The sequence below is a fragment of the Tetrao urogallus genome (genome assembly GCF_951394365.1).
Source record: "Tetrao urogallus genome assembly, chromosome: 2".
Classification (NCBI taxonomy): domain Eukaryota; kingdom Metazoa; phylum Chordata; class Aves; order Galliformes; family Phasianidae; genus Tetrao; species Tetrao urogallus.
In genome coordinates, this window is record NC_136814.1 from 51,021,736 (window position 1) to 51,036,254 (window position 14,519).

The 14,519-nt window shown below is 40.1% G+C and overlaps 1 protein-coding gene across 1 annotated transcript in view; it reads left to right on the forward strand.

Annotated features, from left to right (window-relative positions):
• SYNJ2 (synaptojanin 2) overlaps window positions 1-14,519 on the forward strand; it is a gene marked incomplete at both ends in the record, with an annotated part of 65,593 nt that overhangs the window by 38,634 nt on the left and 12,440 nt on the right. Inside the window, 10 exons of the mRNA XM_079550572.1 lie at window positions 399-480; window positions 700-849; window positions 953-1,118; window positions 2,361-2,552; window positions 4,510-4,594; window positions 5,479-5,619; window positions 8,251-8,443; window positions 10,027-10,185; window positions 10,429-10,585; window positions 12,321-12,438. Coding sequence (XP_079406698.1) covers window positions 399-480; window positions 700-849; window positions 953-1,118; window positions 2,361-2,552; window positions 4,510-4,594; window positions 5,479-5,619; window positions 8,251-8,443; window positions 10,027-10,185; window positions 10,429-10,585; window positions 12,321-12,438 — 1,443 coding nt within the window. The remainder of the gene's footprint in view (window positions 1-398; window positions 481-699; window positions 850-952; window positions 1,119-2,360; window positions 2,553-4,509; window positions 4,595-5,478; window positions 5,620-8,250; window positions 8,444-10,026; window positions 10,186-10,428; window positions 10,586-12,320; window positions 12,439-14,519) is intronic.

The following is a 14,519-nucleotide window of genomic DNA, read 5'->3' on the forward strand; positions in this document are numbered from 1 at the left end:
ATGCCCCAGCATAGCCAGGCACCAGCCCTCCTGGCCTTCCCAGGTTCATCTCTGTGTTTGGACCATGGGCGTATGTGGCCATATTGAAATACAGATTTGAAACAAAGTGTAGTCTTGGCACTAAATAGATCATTTGGTTTAACTACATCTCCATGGTCTAGAATTTGGAAAATTACCAATGCATGGATTTGCAAGCACTGTGTTGCAGACAGTCAGGTAATTAGATATGTAATGGAATACACTGTGTACTGTGTACTGATCCCACTTTCGCACCGTCAAAATGTGGGTGGGAATATTCAAGCTGAACATTTGACGATCTTGTTCAATCAACCTGTAATTAGAAGTTATTTTTAAAATATACTTTTCTTCCTCCCTCCTCTTGTGTTTAATTACCAAAGCCTGCAGACAGGTACTTTTCGAATGAATTGTTTGGACTGCCTGGATCGTACTAACAGCGTACAGTCCTTCGTTGCGCTGGAGGTAAGTTTATCAGAGGACCTTTCACAGATGTCTGTACTGCATACGTTGTCACACAGGAAAGAAAAGGGGCATAAGCCTCACCAATACAAGTCTTTCTTGCTAGCTCTGTGTTACAGAATTGTGCTGGCTGTAATAATTAAATTGAGAAGAAAAGGCAAAATATATTCAATAAAAGTGATTTTATTTCTTTTTTTTTTTTCCTTTCTCCTCCAAACCCAGATTCTGCTTACACAATTGGAGATCCTTGGGTTGAATTCTAGATCTATAGTTGAGCGCTTTGTGGAATCATACAAAGCAATGTGGACTCTCAATGGTCACAATCTGAGCAAAGTGTTTACTGGCAGCCGTGCCCTTGAAGGAAAACACAAGGTAAAGAAAAGCAGCAAAGCTGTTTACTCAGAAGTGACTGTAAAGAAAGGTGTCTGATTTATATCTTGTTGCCTCTTATGCTGATGATCTTGGTCTGATGTAGGTTGGGAAGCTCAAGGATGGAGCCCGCTCTGTCTCTCGTACCATTCAGTCAAATTTTTTTGATGCAGTAAAGCAGGAAGCCATCAAGCTGCTTCTCATGGGTGACTTCTTCAGTGAGGAATATGCAGATAAGGGCAAGATGCTCATGGATCACACTGCACTGCTGGGTAAGGCCAGCATAAACCCTTCCTTTTTCTTTTCTGTCTGATCTTGACTGTCAGATACAAGCAATTGCATCTTTTTATAAATAAACTACTCTTCTGTTGTTTAAAACACTTTTTTTTCAAGTTACTGTAGCAGAATCCTGTAAATTTTAATTCCACTGTGCTTATTTCTCATTTGTTTTGTTTTGTTTTGGACTTCCAGCATGTTTATCTGCTCTTTGATTATCTTTGATAGTTGAAAGGAGATGGACTGAAGGGGAAGATTTTTAGGTCGCTCTGACCTGGGGAAGTCTCTTGAGTTCAACATTTTTATCTCCTTATTTTAAGCCTGCAGTTTGCGTGTGCTCTTAGCCGTTTGGATCTGAAAGACACATTTATGCTGGTTCATTCTCTGCTTTACTGCAAGGCTCTGATAGTCCGTAACATATACATAGCTGTTTGCACCCAACTAGAATCAACCAGCCTAGCTCTTTGAGAAGAAACTCATGTGCAGAATACAGAATAACCTGCTCCCACAAGCAGTCTCATGTTGCCAGTTTGCTCCAGAGAACTGCTGGATTTTAACAGGGTAGACATGAGCCATTCAGCTCCATTTCAGACCTGAGGCTGTCACCATTGTGGACTACAAGGACAGTATAGATACCTTTTCTATGCCTGACTGCTGCTGCATATCGAGTAGTTGAAGATTAAGGTTATTACAGCTACTCACATGAAAAAATGCACTCTTAATTGTCTATACTCATCAAAAATAATGAAGGTAGCAGTTTCCTCTAAGGACTTCTGACTAGGCTAGAGAGCTGTGACAGTGCTAGTTTTGAAGATACGATGTGCTACTTTCTCTCTTTCCCTCATCTAAATTTGGTAGGTCTTGGCTTTAAGTCGTAATTTGTGGTGTACTCAGTGTCTGCAGGCAAAACTGAAAAGATTAAGGGAAGAGAAAAGAATTTGTTCAGTTGTTACTTGAAGAAATTCTAGAAAATATATGCTGGAAGTGAGTGACTGGCTTCTCACAGGCACAGCTGCTTTTGTAAGATGCTTGGAGTCTGGAAGAGAAATTGATAGCATCAGCCTTACTTTACATTGCCATTGCTACTGGAGTTATTCTTTAGCTTTTGCATTTTTGCTGCTAGGGTGCTGTCATTATTTCATAGTGACTTACATGTCACTGCTCTCTGGATTCTTTCTCTGCTTTTATGGCACATTTTTGTTTTACATGCTCTCTTTCTCTCTCTTCTCTTCCATTAGTAACTCCAAGTATTCTGAAGGCCATGTCGGAACGTCAGTTTGAATTCACAAGCTTCAAGCGTGTTCGTGTTGCCATGGGGACCTGGAACGTGAATGGAGGGAAGCAGTTTCGAAGCAACATCCTTGGTACCAGTGAGCTGACAGACTGGCTGCTGGATTCTCCAAAGCTCTCTGGAGTTTCTGAATTTCAGGGTAAGGCTTCAGAGTCAGAAAATGCATTTTGATATTGCAGTAGGTACTGCATTTCTAGGGTCTGCAGGTCAGAACACCAGTTTTGACCAGCTGTTCCTTTCAGAGTCAATGCATCATCCTGAAGGGCATTTTCTGGAAACCTAAAGGATGTATTCAGGCTAATTTAGACCTGTACAGCCTATTCTGCATACCACGTTTTCTTTTGTTCCTCAGTTTCCCCATTCTTGGTTCTTTATTTTGGGTGGAAGCTTTGTGCTTAGGTGCCCCTGGAATGTCTCCTTGTTCTTCATCTTGCCTTTCCTTAGAAGTATAGAAAATTCTCATGTTTCTGGCTTGCTTAAGATAGCCACTGAATTCTGTATGTACTGAACAAAGTCAGTTACTGTACTTTATTTCCAGATTTTATTAAGAAAAATGAAAAATGAAGGTACTGTCATTTGAAAAATGAGTGTATCCAATGAAGATATGGCAAAATCTGTGCTTTTGTTGTTACAGTGGAACCTGTATATAACCTTCTGCTGGCATCACAGGGATATTTATGTTCCTGCCCTTCAAGCTCAGGAATTAATTCCTCAGATCCCTGGCTCTTACATAAGCTGTCCTGTTTGAACCTGTCCCGGTTTCAGAGACAGAATTCTTAGTTCTTGAGTGTATAGATTTGCAATTCAGTGCAGTCAACTATATTCTGAACAGCTTGGGTGGGTGCTTGGTCCAGTCTTGTTCAGAAGCAGTTTATCTGTACTGGCAAATGGCTGTGCCCATGATATTAAAATTTGATGAGAGCCTGTTATTTGCTCTCCCTGCTGTCCCTTGTATTCCTGAGTGAGCTGGAGGAGCAGGACTAATTGATATTGGCAGTCAGAATATGGAATGTCTAAGTAGCTTCTGAAATGGAGCTGACTTATGTTAATGTGCAGAGCTCGGGTATGGCCACCAAAAGGTCTCTGTACATGGAAATGTCAATACAGTGCCTGCGTAAGTAGTTACGTGTTCAAAATTATTTTGTGGGAAATAAGTAGTTAACATGACAGTGCCTGTCATGTTAAGCCAAAAAAAGAAAGGGTAAGTGTCTTGTTCTAGTTTAATGCTTATGTCTACTGAGAGTAAAGCTATATTTTACTTCTCTTTATGTTCTTTTTCTGAGATAGAAAATAAGACTTCTGACTTAGACTCCTTTTTTACTATTTAGTTCTTTGTGCCCAATTATGTTACTGATATCTTGGGTCTGTGACAGTTTAAACAAATAAGCAAAACTTCAAAGAAAAAAAAAAAACAAACCCAAAATCAGCCCTTTAAATAATGGGCAGACCTGATGGGTCAACAGAAGTAGTTCATACTATCATAGGAGAGGATTTGATCCTTGCTGTTTTACCAGGATTGTATTCACACACTTGAATCAGGGAAGACAGAGTTGCTGTGCTCCAGAGTGACCTAATCTATGAAGATAAGGAATTTGAAAGTCTTCTATAAATTAGCAGATAAATGTACTAAATACATTGAGAGGGAGGGGACAGTATATAGGAACTTTGTATAGACAGTAAGTTCAGATGGACTTGGTGTAAAAAAATAAAAATGAAATGGGTGGGCGAGTTGGGCAAAAAGTGGGTGAAAAAATGGCAGGTAGTGAAGTGCTGTGTCCTTACTATGTTTGGAGTGAGAGAGGGAGAATACTGAACACTTTTTCATCTTAACACTGCTACAGTATAGTGCTTATAGTGATTGTTCTGAACTCTGTCTGCGAGAGTCTGGTGGGAGAAAGACAGGAAAAAAGCTGGAAGGAACTGTGGGGGTTGTTTTGTGAGATTAGATTAAAGAAGTAATGATTATGTATAAGCTTGGCAGGGAATGCACAGGATAGAGCTACAGGAATGATCTCTGACACAAATTAGAACACAAATCATTAGGAGAAATAATAAGGTAGTAATTCTTGTATAACTTTTTCCTTTTCTGACAACAGATGATGAGAACTGCCCTCCTGACATATTTGCAGTGGGATTTGAAGAGATGGTTGAATTAAGTGCTGGGAACATTGTAAATGCCAGGTAAATAGGATTTGTTTTTGTTTTGTTCTAAAGCCCAGTATTCCCCAAAAGAACGAGTCAAACAAAAGCCTCCAGAGTTGTGCCTTGCGTCAAGTATGTAGAACACTTCCTTCCAAGTCTGTTGCATGTAATTATAGCTGGAAATATGTTTGCTGTTAACAAACAGCACTGGGGTACTGCTGAAAGTGCTCTTTATTCTTGAGCTTCTGTGCATTAGAAAACTCTATATTTTCTAAGTCTTTGTGTCAGCAGAGAAGGATTCTGATGGATGACATTGTTTAACACTTGTCCTTAAATCCATGTATGGTGTTGGAAAAACATGCTCAGTGACTTGTTTGGTTTTTTTTTTTGTCTTTTTTGGGTTACAAGTTACAGCAGTGTTCAGCATGACTGCTGAGCTCATGGTGTACCCACATGATTCAGTTGACTTTGTAGATGAGGCTGGGTCTGCAAAACTGAAGCTGTATAACCCACTCACAAGGCTTCATCTAAGAACAGTCAATAGCTAACTCTTCTGAGGAGAGCCAGGAGAAGATCTCTTTATTGAGTATAAGAAATCTTATAAGTCAAAAGATTTGACTTAGATTTTTGGTTTTATAATTATGATTACTACAGCATAGATCATTTTTAGTATAGTTGACAGAATGCACCTCATGTCCCATAGTGGGATAACTATTTCTGCTTGTGTCTTGGCTTGCTGACCCTGCTTGCTCTGCTCTGGCTCACAATCCCTGCCATGCATCCTAGATTATTTTTAGTTCTGGAATCAGCATGTATAGAGCCTAATAGATTGTTTATAAACCTAAGGCACAGTTAATCTTCTCATTTTATTGATTGTGTGTGGTTTCTTTTGATTCCATTAAATGATTTTATGTTTGTTCCAGTACAACAAATAGAAAGATGTGGGGAGAACAGCTTCAAAAGGCTATTTCCAGGACTCATCGCTACATTCAGCTGACATCAGCGCAGCTTGTTGGTGTTTGTCTTTTCATCTTTGTTCGACCCTATCACGTCCCCTTCATCAGGTAAAAATAAAACCCAAGTCATTATAGTCTACATTTTCAGTGGTGTCTGCTGATGGAGTTTGACCAGAGAGAGTGGGAGTGATTTTTAAACTTGGCGGAAATTGTGCAAACCTGAATTCCTGTGTAGGAGAGACATGTCTCCAGGCAGCAGTTGTTTGGACTCTCTCCTCTTGAGCAGCCCAAGGTCCGGCCCAGTATATCTTATTCCAGTTCAGCAAGGAGTCTAGGCATGCTCTAGGTGGGCACTCATGGTGTAGCATCTTTTTTGGGAAGTGAATGACCTGACTCAGAATGTCCAAGAGCAATCTGAGCATCAAGTGAAGGCAAGTGCCTGCCTCTGCATGAAGGACAGGTTTTACTTTCTGTAGTAGGCGCTAGTGAGGCAGCCCATCGGGATGTGACATGTCAGGACCTCCCCTGCTCTGTGATGGATTTATGATGCATGCTTTAGGGGCGTAGACGAAGTACATAGGATATATAAACCGCTGTGTAGTTGCAATAAACGCCATTTGCCTCTCCATCATGATGTATGTGTGGCTAATGGCCACTAGTCATTCGCTAGTCCTAAGGCGACCCGACCCTTCAGAATGGGAGCTGCAACAACTTTCTAGCCCTATCCTTATTAGTTCTGTGCAGAACACAGTTCCAGACTTGAAAAGAATTATGGAAAAGTTGGGAAGAGATTTTAGAGGGAGAGAGAATTTTTCTCACTGCTATTTGAATGCCCATTAAGTATTTTTCTCTATGAGATGTCACAAGAAAGAGAAGTATGTCCCTAGTTAGAAGAGCCCAGAGCTATGTGTTCAGCTTACTAGCACGGATGTCCCTGGTGCCCAAACAAACCCTTCTTGCCCCTAGAAAATTCTCATTTTTATTAAAAAAGGAAAGAGTATGAAGCTGCAGGGTTTAGTGCATTAAATTGTTTTTGCCCTGGGCAAGAATTGTACAAGCTAAGTGTGAATTGGTAGGAAATGAGTAGTTAGCTGAATCTATCCTTGGGCATCTTCTTGTCCTAAAGTCTAGAGCAACTGTCAAACTGCTAGGAATTGGATATGAGCCTCTGAAACTGGGAGAAAAAGGGAAGGGTTTGTTTGTAGTGACCGAGTTCATTATTTAATGCTGATATATTGCTGTATGCTAGTTGTGCTTAATCAAATGTAACCTATGTGCTTATGTAACTTTTCCCATGTCCCATAAAAGGAAAACAAAAATGATCAGAAGTGCAAAAAAGCTTCTGTGCTTACAGAGATTGAAGAGATTAAGACAGAAATCAGAAAATAGAGGAATAAAATGAGAGAATGGCAGAAGCTTATGGAGTAGTGAAAAAGGAATGAAAAAATACAAGCATATACAGTGGCTTATCTCAACCTTTGCCATGAATAGAAGTCAGCTAAATACCAGTCAGCAATTGAATAGTCAGGAAGCAGAAAGGGAGAAGTATTTACAGAGAAAAGGGTGAACGCTTGCTTCTTTCTGAGCACTCAAAATCCAACTTTTCACAGCAAACTGTGATGCTCCACTTTTGTCTCCCTGAGGGTGTCTTTTCTGGTAGTTTTCTGCGATCAGGAAAAGAAGCCAACAAAGAGGAAAAAAGATAGGAGGGCAGAAAAGATGGGGAAGAAATTGAAAAAGATAGATGAAAACAAAGAGAAAAACAGGGAGAATCTGTAACGTCTTTCTTCATTCAGGTTATCGGTGCCTGGCAGGAAGCCAAATAGGACTTACTGTTTTCCCCCTGCCCCTTACTTAGAGCCAGTAATAGTCTTGTCTAGAGCTACCTGGCTTCTGTCTGGAAATTTTCTGAATGGGAAGGACGTACATGGTGCTGGAGTTGATTACAACAATGATGTCATCATTTGCTTATCTGATCAGACAGGCATGGTTTATTCTTGGAATAGACTGGCAATCTGAGAGGAATTTTCCTGCAGGCAGGTCTGCTTTGCCAAGCAATTCATCTTTCTTTAGGAAAACTCATAAGTGTATGCTAGTCGCAACACTGAAATATTACATAATCAAACATGTGGAGGATCTAAGTAATTTGTCATTAAAGCATAACTTATTTTAAGAGTTAGATCTAAACAGTTGTATCTGATGATTACTGCATCTGATTTAACAAGTTATGGGTTATGATCTGTTGCTTTTTAATGGTCTGACAAGTGTGGCACTGACTGTAAAGTTGGGTTTCAGTGGATAGTAACACCAGCTGAATTGTTAGCTGTCTGAAAAACAGATTCCCATGTAATTAAAAGTATAAAAGGGAATGCAATGGTTATTCATTTAATGTCTTTAGGATCATGATAGAGGTAAACTTGAAATGTGCATCCTGCTGAAGTTCCCACTGTTTCTCTTGCTGTATTGTTTGCAAGGACAAGGAGAGGGAGAAAATTAATTTTAAATAGTTTTACTTCTATAGTAACTTATAATATTTCATTTGAAATGTAAGTACGTGAACATCATCAAAGAGTCAGTGTGAAAGATATGCCTAATGGCAGCAGTCTTTCTGTTCAGGCCTCAGTTTGCAGAGGAGAGAAAGGAGGCATGGCACTGTAAACAGATTTTTCCTTTATGTTGGAAAATTATTTGAAGGTTTTCCCTGCAGCTCTTTATTGTTGTTTTTTTTTTTTCATACAGGGATGTGGCAATAGATACTGTGAAGACAGGAATGGGAGGAAAGACTGGAAATAAAGGGGCAGTGAGCATCCGTTTCCAGTTCTACAGTACTAGTTTCTGCTTTATATGCAGTCACTTAACTGCTGGGCAGACTCAGGTGAAGGAGAGGAATGAAGACTATAAAGAAATAACACAGAAACTCAGCTTCCCAATGGTAAGAATAGGTGTACATGTGCTGAAAATGTGGCAGGGTAAAGACTGTGCCTTTACGTTGTCTCTCTTTGTGTTCTTTATCACCCAGTATAGCACTTGCTATGCAGAAGTTCTACACTTTTCAAAAATACAGTGGTTGCAGTGCTAAAAAAGTCCTGGCCTTTGAGCAATTTTCAAGCTGATGTTTTAGGACAGTGTGACTTGATTGACAAATCTGTGAGACCTCGGGGATAATGTCTAAGTGGCTGGCGTTGCGTTCAGAAATGTAGCTCTTGCTGGCACTAGTTAGCAGGGATTCCTCAAAGACCATCCTTGCCACTCAGCACATCAGTGCCTTATCTGCTCCTGATGGGTACGATGTATCATTGCTTGATGTTTGATAAGGTACATTCTGTTCCCGTCTTTGTGTCTCTTGAATGTTGTCACTGTTGAGGAAGTGCTGTTTTTTCTCAGGCTATGGCAAGTAGGCACTATTTATTAGTCCATATGAATAATTTTTCCCCTGAAGGGTGTAAAATCAATCACTGTAGTGTTTTATTTCACATGTATCTCCTCAGGCCAACAAGTAACCTATGGGATATGGTAGTAGTGCCTCCTTGCTTCCCTTAATCTTGGTTCCGTAAGTTTATACAGTGTTTCCTCAGACCTCCCGGGAGAGGTCCTAAAGCAGACAGGGAATGGACCAGTCTGTGTATTCTGTTTAGTCAGCAGGCAATGGCATTTAGATTGCAAAGCATAAAATTTTGACTCCCTATGGTTTGCAAGGTTTAGAGGCTTGGCACACGCAGCATATTAATTAGTTATGTTTTATGTACGAAACAGTATTGACAGTTTGGAAATCCTGCATAGGATATCTGTTCTATATGGCCATAAAGTTGTGCTTGTGGTAGTTTTTCTTTGTAATATTTCATTAGCTATTTTATGTCGTCTACACTTGAAGTAATTGAATGTACCTTGTGTGTGAAATACATATAAAGAGTGCCCTCTAGTGCTGTGACAGCTACAGCTGTTTTAGAGGCGTTTAGAGGATTTTGGCGGTTTATAGCTTGACTAAAAGAAAATGACTGCATAGAATATAGGATATTAAGCGTAGGACTGGAGTGAATTTCTAGTGATGGTTTATTCCAGTATATTTAAAAAACTATGGCAGTGTGCACCTAAGGTCAAATTTGGAGCTCATTCTTAATCAAGACCTTTGTTGCTGTGAATGTGTTTTGGTAGTGTGGTGCATCTTGTGCTTTACTTAGAATGAGTAAGTGTACGTATGTGAAATGTGTTACAAACAAACCAATTTTCTTTTATATTCATGCATTCAGCCAAATTGTGAATTTAAAACTGGGGTTCCCAGCTTAGGCATAGCTTCAGAAAACAGGAAATCTGATACTCTTGTTTATAAAATTCAGCTCAGTGGGGCACAAAAGACAGTGAAGGAAGTAGTCCTTTTTGAAATGGATTTTAGTATGTAGGATATGGGAAGTGTGTGATCTGGTATTTAGTAATTCAAAGACTCCATTGTGTATTTCAGTGCACTTAAAAGTTCTTTTCCTAAGTGTGATTTAATGCTAACTGTATTCTCTAAACTAGGGACGGAATGTGTTCTCTCATGACTATGTCTTCTGGTGTGGCGATTTTAACTATCGCCTTGATCTAACATATGAGGAAGTCTTTTATTTTCTCAAACGTCAAGATTGGAAAACGCTGATGGAATTTGATCAACTACAACAGCAAAAATCCAGTGGAAAAGTAAGGCAGTGTGTCTTATTTGTTTACGTTTTAAAGTTGTTGTTTTCTTGAATACCAGTGTATTGGCTTGGTCTAATTCTTTGAGAGAGGGAAACGTTCTTCTCAGACATTTATTTGTAGTACATGAATGTAGTAATCTGTTTAAAAATCAAAATGTTGTTTATTCACAAAAAAAATTGGTAGAGCACAGTGGCACCTACTTCATCTATAACTCAATCAAAGAGAGGGTACTTCTTTCCATAGATTTTTAAAGACTTCCATGAAGGGACTATTAATTTTGGACCAACATATAAATATGACGTTGGGTCGGAGGCTTACGATACAAGTGACAAGTGCAGAACCCCGGCTTGGACTGACCGAGTTCTTTGGTGGAGAAAGAAATTGCCCTTTGAAAAAACAGGTGCGTAGGCTTTTTTCTCTTCCCTTATTTGAAAATTTCAAATTTCATTTTGATCCAAAACCCACATAAGGAGAGGGAGTTTGGGAATTTTGGGCTGCAAGAGCTGCACGTGTCACTTAGGCGTACTCAAATGGCAATGTCTTAGCTAAAGCAGATGTATTTCAGCTTCATTGGAATAACTCACAGAGACAGCCCTTAATTTTTGAGTGGGTGAACAAAGGCTTCATGCTACAGATTGAAAATGTGCTAGGAGATAGCTGAGGAACTGACAGCAACCCACCTGTGATAATCTAGAAGTTATTCTCTTGCTTTTCAGCAGAATCATTACTCCACATGAAGTTCCCATGTTGATAAAGGATAGATTTGTTGTTTGTCTTGTCCTTGGTAGTTGTGTAAGCACTTTTCTGTATCTTCTTGTGCCTTAGTAACTCTAGGAGTGTTTCTGTCAGTTTCTTGAGTTTGGGGAGATTTCAGTAATTAGTGCTTATAAAGTACTTGGAGATCAGATATGGCCAGTACAATAGATATCCATACAGAATTTTGATTTGTTTTTCAGGGAATACAGTAGCAAAATGAAAAAATATTTCTTTGTGTCTCCAGTGACAATTTTTATAACTGTCCTCTCAGTCTGCAGGCATATCTGTGTTCAGGTGTTCATAAAATCTGCATAACTTCACATAAAAAACATAATGCCAGGGAACTTCTGCCAGGGAATCCAAGACAGACCATGAGTACTTCTAAGTGTGAAAACTACAAAGTAAAACTACAGCAATCAGTGAATACATGTTGATGTGATACAGATTTATTCACAATTACTTTGGGAAAGAAAAAGTAAAATGAAGAGCCTAAACCATTTACAGAGATGTAATCTGGGAAAGGAAAACTGTAGGAGACACAGTAATGAAGTTAGAACAGTGAGCATCCATCTTGGGCTGACTGTTCTTCATTTCAGAAGAAAGAGAACCCTTCAGCATTTTCAAAGCATGTTCTTTATTTTGTATGGTAAGACTAATGCCTGGGAGGACTTGAGCCAATGGATCCCATGTTCTATGTGTACTCCATCTAGCATGTCTGCAAGAGCCCACACCATGTAGGAGTGGTTCCCTGCAGGTTCCTTGCTTTAGAGCTTGCAGGTAGACCCTGCACGTGGGCTAGCTCATGGTGGGTATTTTGCTATCTGTTTATGCAACTTCCCAACCCTGCAAAGCTTTTCTAATCAGTGTGTCACCATAGCTGCCATAGATCCTTTCCTTTTCTACTGATGGTGAAGCTTCCTTGCTTTTTTTTTTTTTTTTTTTTTTTTCCAGCTCTGCAGGCAAGAAATAGTTATCCATTAGCCCAAAAAGTGACCTAAAAACTTTACTATTACCGACAATGATGTAAAACCCCACTCTAGCATAGTGTCCGGAGAGCTTTCTGTTGCTTTAATGCATTATAGCATAAGTATTTGGTCTCTCCTTTCTCTTCGCTCTGCATGTACTGTTCAGGTATGCAGTGTATTTCACAAATACTTCTTTCCATGCTCAGAAGGAGGGTAGGGAGAAAAATACTAATATGACCCTTGATCAACACAAATTGTGCAAGTGATTGAGTGACATTCAGGTTGCCATTTTGCTGGTAACAACATAACACGTCTCACTGCTAGGATCTGTGAAGCACATCCTAATAAACTATCTCTTCACTGTTGGTAAAAACAGCTGTAAGTGAGTTTCAAATGATGTTTTGTGCTGCACAGCTGGAGAGATTAATCTTCTAGACAGTGATCTGAGTGCAGAAACTAAAGTCAGACACACCTGGACCCCTGGAGCCTTGATGTACTACGGGAGAGCTGAGCTACAGGCATCTGACCACAGGTAAAGTCCTAAGCAAATAATCAGAAGTTCTAGAAGGCCAGAATGTGTCATACTGAATGGTACCTTCAGAGCACAGAATTGAGTCTGATTGTAGCAGACACCACACGCTTAATTTCTGTTCCCTAGTCTGGAGGTTTTTTTGTTGTTCTTTGTTTAGTTTCGTTTGGTGGTTTGTTATATTTATTTTCTTTTTCCTCATGGTGGGATGTTTACCATGGTGGAAAGTCCTGTGTGGGACAGTGTGGCCTGGAGAGGCGTAAGCTGTGTTTATAGGGCCACTTCAAAGACCTCTTCAAAGAAAAAGTATTAAACTTTTGGGCTGCCCTTATAAATGGAGATTGGAGATGGATGTGAAAACAAAGAACAGTGCCCCTGGCTGTCCCTGTTCATTGTAAGGGAGCTGGACTAGATGACCTTTAAAGGTCCCTTCCAACTCTAAGGATTCTGTGATTCCAAATCATTAGCTTCTCTCTGAGGATATAAATGAACATTCTTCCTTGAACTTGTCACTACTTCACTTCTCTGAAACAAATTCTGTAATAAATACACCTTGGAAATGCCCTTGTATTCATAATATCTTTGCTGCACTCATTCAGCCCCTCTGGAAGCAGTACAATATTGCTCCTCATTGTAGGCTCGGTGATCCACGGCAGCTGTCTCTGTGCTTCTCATGGTGTCTTCACATGTGAGGACTGTACTGTATCCCTCCAGCAATGAGAGAACACACCTCATGCAATCAACTTCTCTGTGTCAGGGCTTTGACATTGCTGTGTTCCACAAAGCGGTGCAACTGCTGCACTCATTTTACAGGACCCTGAGGATGCAATCTGTGAAACATAGCTCTTGTACATTGGTTTTCTATTTCAGTGGGCTCAACTGTAAAAAGAGTTACAGTCAGCAGCTTTGCTTTCCCAAGGTTTGTGCTAGAAAAAAGGCTTGGCTGTATCGTTGTGGCATATGGTAATGCATAACGATTCACAGTGCTAATAGAAATAGCTAACATTTCCTCTGCATTATTTTTCTCTCTTTTTACTTTTTAGCTTGGCTCTCCTATTCATACATTCTGGTAACGCATATTCTCTTGCAAGTAGGAAATAGCAATTCTGAAAGTTAGAAGCAGCCTTTCCAGTTACTGCTCTGTGTGTGTGCGGGTGGAATTCTGAGAATGTAGATGGCATTCATGGAGATGAGACAAGCTTTAGTCTTTCAGACATCTTTCCCAGTTGTGTTTAGATCTAACACGCAAAGAGGTAATAAGCAAGAAACTGCTGAAGAAGCAAGTTTGTTGTGTTGGCTAATTGTATTGCTGTGTAGCAAACACATGTCAGTATGTCAAAATGCAAAAAATGTTAAGGCCCTTGTAAGCATCCAAAGGAGGGGAACAAAGTTGGTGACAGGCAGGAAGGTATGTGCTGTGAGGAGAGATTGAGAACAAAGACCTGGGCTGTCCAGTCTGGAGAATAGGCAGCCAAGAAGTGAACTCTTGCCCTCTGCAACTCCCTGAGTAGGCAAAATGCAGAGAGAGATGCTGAGCTCTGTTCCCTGGTCATGATGGAACAGCACAGTGCTGCACCATGAGAGGCTCAGGCTGGATATTAGGAACATTCTTTTACCATGAGGATGGTGAAACACTGGAATGGGCTTCCTAGGGAGGTGCTCTTCCTGTCAGTTGTCAAGGCAGTGCTCTTCATAATGTGCTTTAACTTTTGGTTAGCTCTGAAGTGGTCAGGCACTAAGACTAGTTGTTCACTGAAAGCCCCTTCAAACTGCGCTGTTTTATTCTGTTTGTTGCCACATTGAACCCTTAGAGTACTTAGTCCTTAATTTTTGGAAGACAGGCATCTTTGTGTGGCCATGCTTAGCAGAATAGATGGCCTTCCTGTTCTGCAGGGGCTCTGGGAGATGGCTAGTTAGAAAGGAGCAAAGTATCCTGGTAATCTTAGACTAGAGGTTTGCTAGAACTGCTGCATGCAATTGTTATTTGAATTTGTCTGTGGTGTGTCCTCACCGTTACACTCAGTTAATGAAGAACTGGTAAATACAGTTAACAGTGCTCAAGGCGTGATTTTTCTCTGTAGCAG